This window comes from Beta vulgaris, chromosome 2 (assembly GCF_026745355.1).
Source record: "Beta vulgaris subsp. vulgaris cultivar EL10 chromosome 2, EL10.2, whole genome shotgun sequence".
NCBI lineage: Eukaryota > Viridiplantae > Streptophyta > Magnoliopsida > Caryophyllales > Amaranthaceae > Beta > Beta vulgaris.
The window spans coordinates 52,673,824-52,690,292 of record NC_079203.1 but is presented as its reverse complement, the minus strand read 5'-3'; the positions used below and the strand labels follow the sequence as shown (position 1 = coordinate 52,690,292).

Genomic DNA, 16,469 nt, shown 5'->3' with positions numbered 1-16,469 from the left:
CGTAAAAAATTAAAATATCAAGAGTTCGTCTTTTTTAACTTATTTCGGTTTATCTAATTTATATGAGTTTATTATGTCTTGTTTGAACTTATTGTAACTTATATGTGAGTGTAAATTTTTTTTTAATTTTTTGCTTATCTTTACTAATAAGATTTTATTAGTCCTTATCTGAACTGAATTGATTTTGCAATGACTGAAAATAAAATGAAATAAATCACATAAAAATTCTATTTTTACATGATTAAAAGAGAATGTCACCAAATCACATGACTTATGAGGTAGAAAGGTGAATGAATGTACTATTGCATTCCACAAACGATATTTCAACTACTTTACTTATTATACTATGAAAGGGCAAGAGCGGGAAAATCAATTGGATTGTAGCTTGTAACTTCACGATTTAACACACATGCGCAATACCACTAGCAAACACTAGACTACTAAACATGGTATAGCCGTATACGGTGTCGGTATAGCTGAGCAAATTAATGAGCAAACACTAGAGCGAGAACAATCCTGTTAAGTAGTATTATGGTGTTGTGTTTAATTTAATGCGGATCAATAGTTAACAATAAAATAAGTATGATAGAAAGTAATAAAGAAAATGAATAAAAGATACAAAGATTTTACTTGGTTTGGTCGATGTGATCTAGTCCATAGATGGGTAATCTGAGAGTTTTTCTATAATCTTGAACGGCGAACTTTTAGGATTAAGAAGTCTTACAAAAGGTATAGAGGTTTTAATATATAACACAATAGATAATTGGACATATAGAATAAATCTAATAACCTCAAGAAAACCCTGAATCAATATGAGTAGGTTTGTTAATTAGTTTAGGAAATATCTCTAGAACTGAAAAATTACTAAAAATCGTGAAAATTGAGATCACAGTTCATGGTTGGCCGAGCACTGTTCACGCCCTGCCGAGCAAAACACCAAAAATGAGACAGTGAGCGTAGAAGATAAGTTGCCCGCTCGTGCGATTCCAAATCTTTTTTTTGGTTGATTTTACTACAAATCCTAGGATGATTTTGATTCACTGACAATTTTTAGGCGGTCATGTATCAATTGAATCATGGCGAAAGATTTGTTGGACTAAAATGGCAAGGTTGAAAACCCTTGTAGAAGGCATGTTCATTATATGCTTCTCGACACAGTACCAAATATTTATTTGGGGATGCTATACTATTACCAAGTGTAAGTTAGAGCACCATAGAATCCAACTAAAATAGGCAAGTTGGTGTAATCTACATGGACTGCGTAATTTATTGAGGTATCCGACGTTTTATAATGGTGCATCAATAACGTACAATTCTGTATGTAATTTAAAAATTGGGGTTGGCTCAAGTGGTGAGCTTCTCCATCTTTTCTAGTAAGGTCTATGGTTCACTTCCTACCCAAGCATTTGCTTGGGATTTTAGGGAGGGGGGGGGGGTTGAGGGGTATCTGGCTTGTAATGGGCCTATGAGTGGGACATAATTGCTGCATTTGAAACTAATAGATGTAACTCTAATGAATATGGGACATAACTGGAACCAAACCTGAGAAGTTTGTTTCAGACCATAACTGGACTTACATAACCGACAAATATAATCATGTTTAGATGGATGAATAATCCCGAAGGTTGGCGCATATAAACTTCCTCATGGAGTAAATTATGAAGAAAAACATTATCAAGAGTCTACTCTTGGCTAATCTTGGTCCCTATAATAGTAAAAGAGTTCGCTCCTGGTCCTTTAAAATTAGAATTGATAATAAAGAGAATGGAACGATGTCAAATAAATAAATCACAAACCCTATATATAATAAACATCTACTCTAATATATACATTACTACCTGCTAAAGTGGTAATGCATGTCTATGAGATTTTGTGAAAAAAAGAGAGATGGAGATATGTTGACATAATTTATATTGCAAAATCGAGATACGGACGACAATCGGAGGTGTGACGCCGATGAGATTACAAAGGAAGATTGAGTGGCAGACAGTGTGAATTTTAAAGGAAATATCATTTGTTATGTATGGACACAAATTCATGCGTAAAGCCATAGGACCATGGTTTTATTAGTGGATTCATTAGCTTGTCATTTGTGACCCACAGATCAGTTAACTGACCATGCACGTCGCAGCTTCTAGAGTCCATTGCAATCTCGCAATATCTTAGAAATTCAGGACACTCAATGCACGGCTTAGACAATTTAAAGATTGTTAGATACAAATGAGGAAAGGAGTGCGTCTGTCGAAGTATTTGCATGTTCAAATTTAAACGTGGTTGCTAAACGCAACCTTACTTTACCAAATACAACCCTTCTAAATATCCTAAATACCCTTTATTTTTGTAACTCCCTTTCTCACCTCCTCTTTCCTCCCTCTTTTTCTTCATCTTTCATTTTCCTTCGAATTTTCATCAGATTTCTCAATAATAGAACAAATTGAGATTAACTACTTGTACGTGGAAGACGTCCAATTTTTTATTTTTTTTTGACGAGAACAAACAAGCAAGAGCATGATATGTTGTATGGGGTATTTTGGGTTTGTTTGACGAGAAGGGTATTTTGGATTTGTAGAGTGCTTGATATGTTGTTTTCTTTTAGTTTTGGTGTATTACTGCATCTGTAATTTATCTCTGCAAAGGTAGGGTCAAAGAGGGATTAAGTACTTTTTCACAATAAATAAATGCAGAAACTGGGATTGACTACATCGTGCAATTTATGGAAACAATATATAATGATTCATACATATTGCACGAAATAGTTTATGTCGTTTTGTTTAATTTACACGAAATAGTATGCACCGTTTCTTATGTATTGTATGAAATAGTGTCGACTATTTCATTAATATTGCACAATTTGATATATTTCCGGGAAAAAAATTGAGTAACTTACAACTGATTAAAGTTCATAAGGGTCAGAATTATTGTCTATTGAAGATCACATTCAAATTTAATTATTAATTAATTTTTTGTAATTTATGTCTCTCTAACTATAGGAGGAGGAGTAGAGAAGTTTTTTTTTGTGGAGATAAGTTTTTTTAGAGAGAAGGTGAAAATAAGAGTTTAAAGGGCTACGTTTAATAAAGTGGGGTTGCGTTTAGTAACTCCCAATTTAAATGACTTAAAAACTATGGAGTGTTACATTTCATTCCTAGCTATTTAAACATTATATTTCCAACGACATGATAATCTTTAATTTCTAAGTGTGTGAAGCAAGTGAAAATTGTTCAAAACGATAATAGATTAAGTTCTACGTTATAAGTCGATCAGTTTCACAAAACTCCTAAATTTCAATATCATGCCGTGTTTTTTTTTATTGTTTTATATACTATTATATAATTTCTCCAATTTTTTAACGATGCAATATTTTGATTTATATATTTGTCGAGCAATACTTTTTTTTATCACTTTTATTAGGAAATTGACCTTAGACTATAACTTCCTAATATTACCCACACTTGGTAGAATAGATCATAAGGTAATATTTCCTATAATATCAATCTATCTTAGAGATACCAATCATATCTTTATTTGCCATGATGTTTATTCATTCAACAAAAAAAAAAATGTTATAACGGACGTGAGAGAGAAACAATTAAAGCAGACAACAGATTTACGTGGTTCACTAATTTGGCTACGTCCACGGCAGAGAGAGAGAATATTTTATTAATATGAGGAAAAACAGATTACAGAGAGAATAGAGTCTAATTCGGCGTTTAAAACCTAGGTATAAATAACCTATTTATACTCAGCGGCCAAAACCACGTTTTCCGCATAGAGCGCCGACCCGCCCGGGCGGAACTTTATTCTCCAGATGTGCTTGTGCGTGGATCGGGCGAGGCGCAGCTCTTGCGTCTCTTACGCATTTCGTCGAACACCTTTGAAGCTGAACTCATTCAAGGTATATTCTTACAAAAAATTATACCGTGATATCCCTAATATCTTTTAATTGATTTAGTTATCTCTCTGCCGATTCTATAGCCGATCGACGGAAAAAATCCGCCTTGTCTCCCCCTTTTCTCCCTCTTCTTTCTCAAAACACTGATTTTCAATCTAGGAATTACCGCCACCATTTTGGACGATGTTACTCCCCCTTTTTCTTTTATTACTAGTTTTTATGTTATCGGTTTCTAATAAATTTTAGTCTCTTTTTAATGACGCATTTTTCTAATTGGGTTATATCTACTCATATATTGGGTTTTATCTCTCTCCATATGAGAGTTTGGGGACTTTGTTTTTGGTTTGTTATAATTTAAGAGGTTGATTTGTTGACCCAATAATTTGTGCGGGGTTGCTACAGATATCATTACTTTAATGTGTTTACAATCACTAGAATTAAATACCTATTTCAAAACTGCAAAATATCGATATACCCATTGTAGAAGGCTACATCAGACAACGATATGCAAGACGAGGGTTTTTTAGAAGTGTTAAGATCTCCTCAACAATTGTAGTTTTTTCATATGAAAATTGTATTTAATTCATTTTGATATGTATTTCTTAATTTTGACTACTATTGTAAATGTCATATGACTTTAAATCAATGAATTAATCTTTCATCCTGTTACACAAATAGGAAAAGAAGAAAAAAAGGGAAATCAAAATTATTCGCATGCTACATGTGCGTCAACGTCAAAAAAGAGTTATTGTACCGAAATTCGCCATTTTTATCTTTTTGTTAGATAGTTTGTCATAAAAAAAAGTGTATTCTATTAAATTGTTTGTCGCGAAATTTTCATATAGCTACGACTATTTCCCATAATTACTTATATATATATATATATATATATATATATATATATATATATCAATGTGACATTAAATTTTTAATAAAAGTTATTAAGAGCTCAAATAAAATAGAGATGTTAAGCTCGTGGGCAGCGAATCAAACTTGTACGCCACTCGGTAGATCCCGCGCAGACATTAAAAACAAAAGTATGATTGGAGGCTTGGAGCATTGCTGCATTGGTCCCTACTCCCTTAGTCCATCCCTAGGGTCGTGGTGAATGCTTCAAGAAGTCACCAAGCACTTAGTAACATCTTTCCAACAATGTGGCTTGCTAATGCTTATAAATTATTAATCCAATGCATTTTGATAGTCTACTTTAAAAAATTTGATAAAGCTTTTAGAGATGATCTTAAGTATGAATATAATCTTTCATGCTTATCAACTATAGTTGTCGCTTTCATTCATTTCCTATTTTATTTGCAATAAAGCAATACCTAAATTAAGATCTTTAATTTTCAATTTTAGATTAGTTCTTTGATGAGTTATTATATACTTCCGAGAAGATTTTGATTCGCAGATTATTTGATTGAAAAATTCTCTTTTTACGCAAAACTATGTCAGAGAGATTGACACTCTCCACTATTAGAAAGCCCTTAACTTTTGAACGTTTATTGTTCGACGCCCTAGCATATAGGTGTTGGGGTTTTAATTTTTTTCGCGTGCCCGAAAATATTATCTACACTTTTCAGCGTCCAAATAGCACGTGTGTACATCACGTATGTATTCAATAAATATGTATTAGAGCAATCCTAGTAGGGCTAGGGAAGAACCCGTGCTTAAAATTTTTGAGAATTTTAAATCCAAATTTGTAAACCGCATGCAAACCACACCATGTCTCTCGTCAGTTGATTTAAAATCCAATTTTGTGTAAGTGCTTATGGCTTTGCTATGAAGCATCAATTTTGTAAATCCAGTTTTGTTATCCTCCTCCACGATTATAGTGACTAGTTAATTGACAAAGGAGTTGCTTCAATATGAAAATATGAAGTTTTGGTTAGTCGCAACTTATAATAGAAGTACTTCATAAGATTTGATCGCAACTTTCTCTTAAAAAAAAAAGTTTTTTTTTTAAAAAAAAGAACCCACAAAAACGAGCAACTTATTTCATTAGATCGGAACCACAAACTACTACAAAGCTATGGAAAATTACTATCCCAAATAGTTTCACTCAACTCCAAAGAAATTTGTCGAGCTAAATCATGAACTACCTTATTACTCATACAATTAATATAAGAACACAAAACATTATCAGAATTCAGAACTAAAAATGTCATCTAGTCCAGAGAAGGGCAGCTAGAATCGTAGATAGAAGCGAAGAACAATAAAATGCAACCTCTCATAACGTCATTCGACAAGTGTCTCAAGGACATAAGGTAGAGACATGTTGTTTATTTTAATAACTTTACATCATTACAAAAACAAAAGGGTTGCACGAGGCATTCTTAAACACAGTTTAACATATAGGCTTAGCTACCTTAATTATATACAATCTGAAACTTAGTTATTGTCCGGTCCATAATAGAACTACATATAAATATATATTAAGGAGGAATAATACTGTCTGCGTGCTTTACTGCTTGTTTGATTCTAATCAATTCATATCATTTTAACCCTCCCAAAAAAATCTTTTTTTTGCTCCACTTTATAGAATGTAGGACCCATGAGTTCACTCATAATTCTGCCATTAGTATGATATTTTGTCCTATTCAGGTCAAATTAAATTCGCACGGATTTGTTTTGGAGTTTTTTTCAATCTCTACGATGTGCAACTTGGAAGTACATCGAACAAAGAGTAGACACTCTTTACTAGTTTTTTTATAGGACGTTATAAATTTAAATTTATTAGTAATGTCCCAATCCTTCAGGCAACACAAAAGTCCAAAACTTGATAAAATTGCAAATTATATTTAACACACAAGATATATTAGATGAAAATAACAGCAAAGAGTAAAAGATATTAAAAGATATTCTCTTACTTAATTTATAGTATTAGACAAAATTTTTGAGTAAAACATAGCACTATTTTCATAATATATATTTTAATTTGTCAAGTTTAAGTATTTTAAATTTCGAAACTAAGAAGAAATAATAATACTTGTATATTTGGTATCCAATAAGTTGAATCTATCAAAAAATCATTTCGAAAGAATTCAGAAAATTCTCTCTAATTTTGAATAGCGTCAAGATTTCATTTAAGCAATCTAAAAAAAATACGAAGGGAATATAAAGTATACTTTTCTCATGAACGGTTAATATTTGATCTAATCATATTTAGTTGTTCTAATCATGTTTGGAGAGGAGATTAGCGTGGCTAAGAGCGATGGTGGGGAGCTTGTGATCATAATGGGACATAATTAGTTCCCATCACACATCTGGTTGAAGATAGTTTAAACTCTTAATTAATGCTATCAAGAAGCAATTATAAATGATCATAGTGGAAGTTGCTTCAATTAAAACTATAGGGGTCATCGATCAGTTTGACCCAACTTCTGTCCTTCATGTCGAGGGTAACCCCACCTTGGCCATAGCAAGAGCCAAGGGTCTTGCAATTGATCTTAGGAGTATATATTTAATGTTTGATCTGCTTTTCAGTCGCTTACATCCACTCGTGCACTAGAAAGAAAAGGTATTTATAGGGAGAAGCCATGATCCTGCTTAGTTATATACTTAAATTAATCATGAGTAAGATCTTAGGATAATCTTTTTATATATGTGGGGGATCCACATAAAGTAATATGTGCATGACGTCGATACTCTCTAAACTCTATTTGTTTGGAAAAAAAACGTTTTTCAGATGCAATTTTTTTTCTCATCTTTCGTTATTTGATTGGACAAAGGATTTAGAAAGGAAAATTAAAGAGTTTTTTCATCTATTCTGTAAACATTTTCCTCTAAATCTGAAGGAAAACTATTTTTCTAATGGCCTATTCACCCCAACTTATTAATGTTCTTTTAAATTTTCCACGCATCGGGAAATTAAACATACTAAAAAAAAAAACCTGAACTGGCCCAGCCCGAGCCCAGACCAGACTGCATCGGGATGAAATGGTTCGGGTTTGAGGAAATCCAATCCTGAACATGATCGATCGGACTGAACATGCCAGCTAAGTAGTTCGGTTCATGTTCATGATGAGCTGAACCACTACAGAACCGAGCCTGACTGACCTGTGGCCGTGTCTACTTGTTTTGTTCATAAATACCTTGTATTTATTGTAGCAATAAAATCAAAGTAGGAGAGAAAGCCTAAAAGTTGATACTTTGTGCTTTAGAGAATATATTTGTGATGGAATGCAAGATTAATTCGCTCCACAAAATGTTATAGCAGACCAATCTTATCATGAATTATGATAAGAGAGGGTTGGGGTAACATTTTTCCTCGAGGAGAACTTCTGGTAGATGTGACTCGTTTAAGGTGTAAGGTCACCCATTGTTTAAAAGTGACCCATTTAATTTAAAAAATCATTTAATGGGAAAAATGAATATTTTAGGAAAAAAAATGAGATGACCATATGCAAGACACGCTAGAGTAGCTTCAATAAATAGATAAAAGTAAGAAATTAGGGAAAACACATGTTACCAATTTAAAACTAAAGCAAGTTTTTTTTTTCTTTTTGAAAGGGTAAGTAAAACTAAAATTTGTGAAAAACCACCTAAGCAGAACTTTATTGTTGAAAAACTATCTGATCATAAAGACAATGTTGTAAGAAGCTACTATTCAAAGCAAAACCGTTGTAAGATGTCATTGTTGGCTAGATTCTACCTACTGATCATTTTTTCGGCGCTAACCGTTTTGTTTTCACCTTTTTCCCGATCATTTTCATAGAAATTTGCCAAGTAACCACATTCTACTATCAATTCTCAAAGGATAATGAAAAACTTGGATGAAAATAAGCATGAAAAGAAAGAAGCAAAAAATGCAGAAGGATAAGGAGCTAGTTCATGTGGTAGAGCACTCCCCTCTGATCTCTGAGGTCAGGGGTTCGATCCTTACCCCCAGCATTATACTGGGATATTTCCTTGGCATGCATTGCATGCTTTACCAGCCAATGCGCTGGTAGTTCCTACAAGACTAGTAGCCTGACTAGGGGTTAGCCCTTGGGCTGACTTAATTTCCCAATCAAAAAAAAAAAAAAAAGAAGCAAAAAATGTAGATTGTCAATAATGGAAAAGTTGGTAATTGTCGAAATTAATTTGCCCAAAGCTAGTTTTTCACAAAAAATAATTTTATAAGATAATTCTTGACAAATTATTCTAAGTAGAAGAGAAATGAAACGATACATAAACAACAAAGTATATATAAATGGAATGGTAGCAGAAAGCATAACGCTTTATCTTTAATTTTGTTTTTCGACAGAGGGCTTTATATAAAAATAAATTTTTATGTAGTTTTCTACAAACTCTTATTGATCGAATAGCTCAAAATTAAGTTATTTCAACTACATCAATTGATCTTCAGATTAAAGGCAGTTATAAAAAAATATATAACAAAAGAAAAACGAGGAGAAAAGAGAAAGTGACAAGCAGCTAAGTATCTTAGCCAATAAAACTCTTGACCCTACGCAAATTTATCTTATTATTTATAAGCGACTATTCGAATTGAAAACTAGAGAGCACTCGATTTTGTTCCTTGAGGTCATAGAGCACGAAGGAGAAAGGAAAACTATTCAAGTACTAATACAACCCAAGTTCTACTTAGTAGCTAGTGTATATTATGAAGAATTTACTTTTATTTATGTTAAAATCAAAGTTGACAAAATTGATCATTGGCTCGGTTGGACAGAAATGAGAAGCTCACTTGATATTGAGCCGAACTTGACAAAGTTCTAATCTATACAACACCCTAAAATTTTGGTCCAATTTTGAAAAAAAAAATCTCCACGCAAATTAAACTTATTGAATTAGGTCAAAATTATGTCGAATCAACCAAAATGTATATATTTCCCGAAAATAAAGATTTAAACTCTTCGTAATTTTATTTAAAGAGTATCACTCATTTATACAAATTAAAGTACGCATTTCTTTGTGTGAAAGCAACCACCATCTACAAAAATTGGAGGTTAAGTGCAAACTAACACATTGCACCAAAAAAAAACCTCATCCCATGAACATCTACCAAGAAAATTTAATGTCTCAAAGAATCAAATTTAGCTTGAAATATTGTGTAAGCTCATGTATGTAATGGTTCCAAACAAACTTGAACTCCATGCTTAGGTTTGATGGTAAGAACTACCACAGGTGAATGCCGATAATTATCTGAAATCTTGAACCGAAATTTTGAAACTAACATAGCTAGTATGATCTTGGCTTCCATAACTGCAAAAGATTGTCCTATACAATTTCGAGGGCCAGCTCCAAATGGTAAAAAACGACTCGAAACAAAGGATTTTGAAGCAAATCGATCTGGATTAAACTCGTTTGCATCATTACCCCATAATTCTTTATCGTGATGAATTGCGAGTACTGGTATCCATATTGATAATCCTTTTGGAATTAGGAGATCACCTAGCTTAATGTCTTCAAAAGCCATCCTAGGCAAAAGTGTGGCTGGTGGATACAATCTTAATGACTCGTTTATGATCATGCTTAACTGTAAAAACAATTAACAAGTTGTATTAGTTGAATTTGAAAAGTAAGTACATTGTTTCCCCTAGAAAAAAAGTTAAAGCTAAGTACATTGTTTTGGACATAGTAGTGAATAAGGTGATTAAAAAAGTATCAATATGCATTAGATATATGGTTGTCATAAATCCAATGTTTGTGCAAAACAAGTTAAAGGGGATGAATAAGGTGAATTGTACATGCTTGAATATAATAAAATTATATAGGGAGAACAAGTTCATCGGTGAATACGAGAGAGAAAAAAATTGATTTTATATTATACGTATATTTATCGAATTATCTTAAAATCACAAGAGAGAGCTCAACTATTACCCATCTTCTTTTATAAGTTCCAATTATGGATTATTCCCTACAGGTCCCAAGTTTACTATCTTGTGATTTTTATAGATCATGAGTTACTTATAATCGGTTTAAAAGGTAAGATTTTTAAATGTTTACCATCTTCGAACACTTTCAGCAAGTGACAAAGTCCTATAAAATGGGGCGAACATTTAAAAATATTACCTTTTAAATCGTTTATAATTAATTCATGACTTATAAAAATCACAATATGGTAAACTTAGGACCTGCAAATTAAAGAATAATTCATAGTTGGGACCTATAAAAGAAAATGGGTAATAGTTGGACCCTATCTTGTGAATTTCTCTTTTTTATAAGTATCAAATTTCCTTTTCTTATATCGGTTTATTAAGAAACCGATCTCTATTTAGTGCTAGTCCATAAATTGTAATATGAAAGACAAAGAATAGACGGTTTATGAAAAACAATTTTACTAGTGAATACGAAAAATTCTTTTAGATTTATATATATTAAGTGAATTTTCCAAATTATCCCTCTTACGAATTTAGTGAAAAACCAATCTTCATTATTTCTCGTCACTCATCATAAATATCTATTATATGAGTGAAGAGGGAGGAAAATGGTATCTTCTTACAAAAAAGTCTAATATACTCTTAATGAATAAAAAATATCATTATATTAAAATGGTCTTTTCTTTTTCCTACTTACCACATACTTCCTCCGTTTCAAAATAAGTGCAACATTTCCCATTTTAGGAAATGTCATAATAAGTGCAACATAGCTTAAATTGGAAAGATTTTTTCTTTTTATTTACAGAATTGCCATTACTTAATTCTCCAACAACATAATCAACTTATCATTTACCAACTTAAATAGAACTAATTAATCAACTAATTAATCAACCCACCCAAATGACCCAACCCCTCACTCATCTCAGCCACCCCACCACCCTCTCTCTCTCTCCTCAACTTAACCCATCACCTCTTCTCTCCTTAACCCATCCCACTCTTGTCAACTCAACCCACTAAATCAACACCACCAGCACCAACCTGGCCGACGACACAACCCGCCGACGCCACCGCCAAACCAACACCACCCTACCGGCACCACCACCTACCGGTATTGCCTTCTATTTTCTAGAATTTTCAACTATCCTCTTCTCTTTCTCTTTCCTCTCCTTCTTTTCCTCCAACTCCTCTCCTTCCCTCACCTTTCCCCAAATTCGACGTTTGATTTCAACACTTCGACGGTAGTGTTAGATCTGGTGGTTTTTTGTTGTTGTGATATGTTGCTACGATGGTGTGGTGGGTAGAGAGAGAAAATGACGATGGTGGTGGTTGTTGAGGTTGAAATGGCGATTTTGGGGTGGTTTCGAAGGGTTTGGTGGTTTTGGTGGTTTTGAAGGGGATGATGGTGATTTCGAGGGTGGTTTCAAAATGATGTTGGTGTTTTGGGGGTGGTTTCGAAGGAGATGGTGGTGATTTGGGGGTGGTTTCGAAGGGGAGTTGTTGGTTTCGGGAGTGGGGGAGGAAAAATGGGTGTTTTCCGGTGGGCAGAGGTGCCAGAGAGGGAAAGAAATCATCTGCTGGTGGTGGTGGCGCGGCGGCAGAAGCCGGTGGCGGTGGCGATGGTCAGTGGTGGTGTTGTTGTGGTGTATGGCAAATGAAAGGGGTTGGTATATAAAATTACTGGATGGTTATGGGTAGATATTTTATTCAATTAAGTGGCCTAACTCTTTGTTATTGTGGTCCCCAACTTTCTCTCTCTAGGAACATTGGTCTGTGTGCCACTTCTCTATGTTGCACTTATTTTGAAACGGAGGTAGTATTAGATTAAGGAATTGATTTTCTCTTCTTAGGACCTGTTTTCTCTAACTTATTTTCAGTTCAATTCAGTTCAGTTTAGTTCAGTTCAGCTTTGGACAATACTTTTACTCTCACATATCACTATTTATTTCAGTTCAATTCAATTCAGCTTTTTATGTCGAAGAAAACATGCCCTTAAATGTGTGGAAAATCTCTAATCAAAAATTAAATTGACAATATAACTTGAATGACACAATCAGAACAAAAAATTAAAAACTTAAATTTCATATAAGTAATTATACTAATAATATTTTAATACCTAAATGTTGGTTAATATTTGGTAATCTCTATTATATAAATCAAATTCTTCCACTTTGCTAATATTAAACGTTTGAATCTGATACACAAATTTCTTTCACTTTATTTCAGCGCAAGCTTTCTTTTGCTTTATATTTATATAATAGATATTTAAATAATGATGAACAAATAATTAAAAAATCAATAAAACATTTATTTAAGAAAAACATAATAAGAAAATGAAAAACCATTATAAATATCTGTTAAAATTAATTTTTTTATAACATTGATGAATAATTAATGAGAAAAAAATATTAGCGTGCGAAAAATACTGAATGAACAGACAATTTTCTGACGTTGATTCTTGGAAGAAAAGTGCACAATAAATAATGTCCAAAACCAATGACCTTAAAATTCAGTGTACTGCAGACTGCAGTCTACACTAATACTGGAATCGAGCTAAGTGAAATTTCACTTACCCAAGAAGTCAACGCCTTAGCCGTCAAAACTTAGATTTTGACGAGTTTGGCCTTTTGTGTGTGCAAAAATTAATTTTTTTAGGTCATCTTTTTGTTTTAACTTTATTTAGTCAATATCATAATGTCTTAACCTTTTTCTTAGTAGATTTGACTATATAATTATAAATAAAAGGCATATTTTGGCCTACCAAGCTAAAAAAGTAAAAAGCTAACTACGACTATATTTTTAAAAAAATTAGAATGATTATGTATGCCTTAAAACAATGTGTAGTGGCAGTTGTACCTCATTTTTTTTTCCTGCCTCCATAGTCCATATCCCATCAAGAGAATAGTAAATCAACTCATTCTCACTACAATAATACTATATTTTAAAGACAAAGAGAATTTCCTTTTCTTACTAAGGATCGAAATTAAACCTCAGTCATAAGAGAGAAATAAGATTTTACAATCACTAGAAGACATGTTCTAGTTAAGGATAGTTTAGAAAGATTTAACGTATATAAAAAAAAAAATAGTATTATACGAGAATTTAATACTTTTTTTAAAGGTAAGATGATGTCCCTTGTAAAGAAAGGAGGAAATTGGGGATCCCTCCCTGCAAAAGGTGAGACTCGATCCCTTGACATCTGAGACCGGAGGTGATGCCAAAACCATTAATTAGGCTATCACCTGCTGCTCACGAGAATTCAATATTTGAATTGATATACGAAGAGAAAGTAATAATTTTGCGACCAAAGTAGAAGTTACATAAGGAAATTGGTTAATTAGTACTACTTACCAAGCGAAGCTTAGGGAGATGATCCATGGAAGGAGTAGCACCATTGCAAACTTGTGCAACCTCTTCTCTTAATTTTTCTTGCCATTCAGGGTTACTCGCTAACAACATGATAGTCCAAGTGAGCAAAAGGGCAGTAGTTTCATGTCCCGCAAAGAAGAAAGTTTTGCATTCATCCATAATAAGTTGCAAATTTAAGCTAAATCCATCTCTTTTCTTATTCTTCAACTCATTCATTAGAATCCCTAGTATGTCATTGCCATATGATTCGCTTCTACCCATCTCAACACACGTCTTTCGGCTCTCAATTATCTCCATTAATAGTCCTTCCACCTCCGTCTTTAGAGATTTTATGTCTTTGTTGTACTTGCTAGGGAAAAACCTATAAAATTTGAAAATTTGTTAATTATAGCATCAATGTAGATGCAAAGTAGCTAGCTAAGAGTGATGGGAATGACCATACATGGAATAACTAAGATTAAAGTGTAATAATATCACAAAATCGAATAGAGCGCAATGAAAAAGAAGATTCTCGCTGTCTCTAATTTAAGAAAAGGTAGATTTTGTCTATGAGAATAGAATCACTAATAACTAATAGACTCTCAAAATATTTGGAACGATTATCAACTTTTATGTTTTTGTTTGGAAAAATCAAAGTTGTATGATATTTACGTGTAATAATCATTGTAATACAGCACAATAAAGAAGAAGATTCTCGTTTCCTCTGATTTAAGAAAGGGTAGATTTTGTCAATGAGAATAGAATCACTAATAACTGCTAATAGCCTCTCAAGATATTCGGAATCATTACCGATTTTCAATTTTTGTTCGGAAAAATTAAAATTGTAGTATGATATTTACGTGTAATAATCATTGTAATTCGTGTAATAATCGGAAAATTCGAAATCGGAAAACTTGGAATTGATAGCAAATAAGCCCTTAGGCCTTAACGTACCGACTTCCGGGTAAGCAAAGATGCCTACTAGCTTGTGCACATTTTTTTTGCAAAATATTGAGGAGATTGAAAATTTTGCTGCCTTTCTCAAAATTACTCCCAAATTCAATTCTTGAGATGATATCCGCAGTAAGACTAGTCATTAACTCCCCAATTTCAACCTCATTTTTACCAGATTCAAACGTGTTTTCTAGCAATTGGAGCATGTCTTTAGTGCATTCCACCACATACCCTGCATAACTCTGCATCAAATATTCAAACTATATATCATTATCACTTAGATTAATTTTTTCTACTATACTATATACAATCCACAAAAAGAAAGGGAACAAGATAAGATAATGGGGCATCATATTGGTGATAAAGAAACCAATCAAATTAAACAAAATTTGGATTCTAAAAGTTGTACTATTGGTAATTATACCACTTTATAATTTATATACCTTAAGTTTATCACTCATAAAAGCAGGGGAAACAATGTGTCGTTGATGGTACCAAGCATTTCCATTAGCCATAAGTAAACCATTTCCTATAAAATTTTTTGAACCTTGTTGTTGTAGCCATGATTTTCCTGATAAAGGGTTGTATTTTGTCAACAATTCTTTGATCATATCAGGGTCTGTTAAACACATCCTAGGCTCAAATCCATTCCAATATATGTATCTTTTTCCTGCATATTGTGTAAAAAAGGCATATAATAAGTCAAGAGATATAATATACTTAAATACTTAATACTCCCGGTTTGTGCCGGGAGTTTTTTTTTTTTTTTTTCCGAGATAAGTTAAGATCAGATAAGATATTAGGTTATTTTACCGTATTTTCGAGACCAAAGAAGGTAATGGGGAAGGAGACGGTCGACGATGTCATGGGAGATGGTAGGCATGTCCTTAGAAGTGGAGGATGCAATAAGGGAAGCCATGTCTAAGAGGTTACCTATAAGAGGGCGTGGTTTAGGCCCACGCAATCCTTGTTTTTCCATTATTTTCTTGATGCGTCTAGGACTTAGCCAATAAAATGAGATGGTTTCATAAGTTACTCTAATAAACCAAGATAGAAATATGAATATGAAAGCTGTTATTACAAAGGCCATGGTTTTGGTGGGATTGGAGAGAGGAAGGAGAAAGAGTGAGGGTAAGAGAGAAAGATGGATTCTTGCAAAAACTAAACTATATTGGCAATATATATATAGAAAACATGCGCTAAGAATGTGGGGCCCTTTTTCAAATATTAAAAAAATTAGGGGGGAAATTGAGATCAAAAGGAAAAAAAAAATCCAGAATTAAAAAGGAATAATAATACTTGATTTGTTTCTATAAATGTATAATATCTCATGTTTGTCAAGATTTTGACTATCAACTATGATTAATATTAGGAAAAATTGACAATAGAGGTTTGAACTTTGGGTGATAATTTTTAAAAGGTTTGAACTATTGATTAACCTGTGTAGGTCCCAACTT

The 16,469-nt window shown here is 32.9% G+C and overlaps 1 protein-coding gene across 1 annotated transcript; it reads right to left on the bottom strand.

Annotated features, from left to right (window-relative positions):
- Nucleotides 1–9,731: 9,731 nt before the first annotated feature.
- On the bottom strand, nucleotides 9,732–16,200 carry LOC104906111 (cytokinin hydroxylase). Its single transcript, XM_010694829.4, has 5 exons — nucleotides 15,826–16,200; nucleotides 15,456–15,682; nucleotides 15,013–15,254; nucleotides 14,062–14,440; nucleotides 9,732–10,370 (listed from the first exon to the last, which is right to left on the bottom strand). The coding sequence occupies exons 1-5, from the start codon at nucleotides 16,100–16,102 to the stop codon at nucleotides 9,951–9,953; spliced, it is 1,545 nt and encodes a 514-aa protein (XP_010693131.1). The 5' UTR covers nucleotides 16,103–16,200; the 3' UTR covers nucleotides 9,732–9,950.
- Nucleotides 16,201–16,469: the final 269 nt, after the last annotated feature.

Coding starts and splice junctions, on each gene's coding strand:
- LOC104906111 (XM_010694829.4), bottom strand. CDS start 16,102: ATGGCCTTTGTAATAACAGCTTTCATATTCATATTTCTATCTTGGTTT. Junction 15,683..15,825: donor TCTTTGGTCTCGAAAATACG/GTAAAATAACCT, acceptor CACAATATGCAG/GAAAAAGATACATATATTGG. Junction 15,255..15,455: donor TTATGAGTGATAAACTTAAG/GTATATAAATTA, acceptor TATTTGATGCAG/AGTTATGCAGGGTATGTGGT.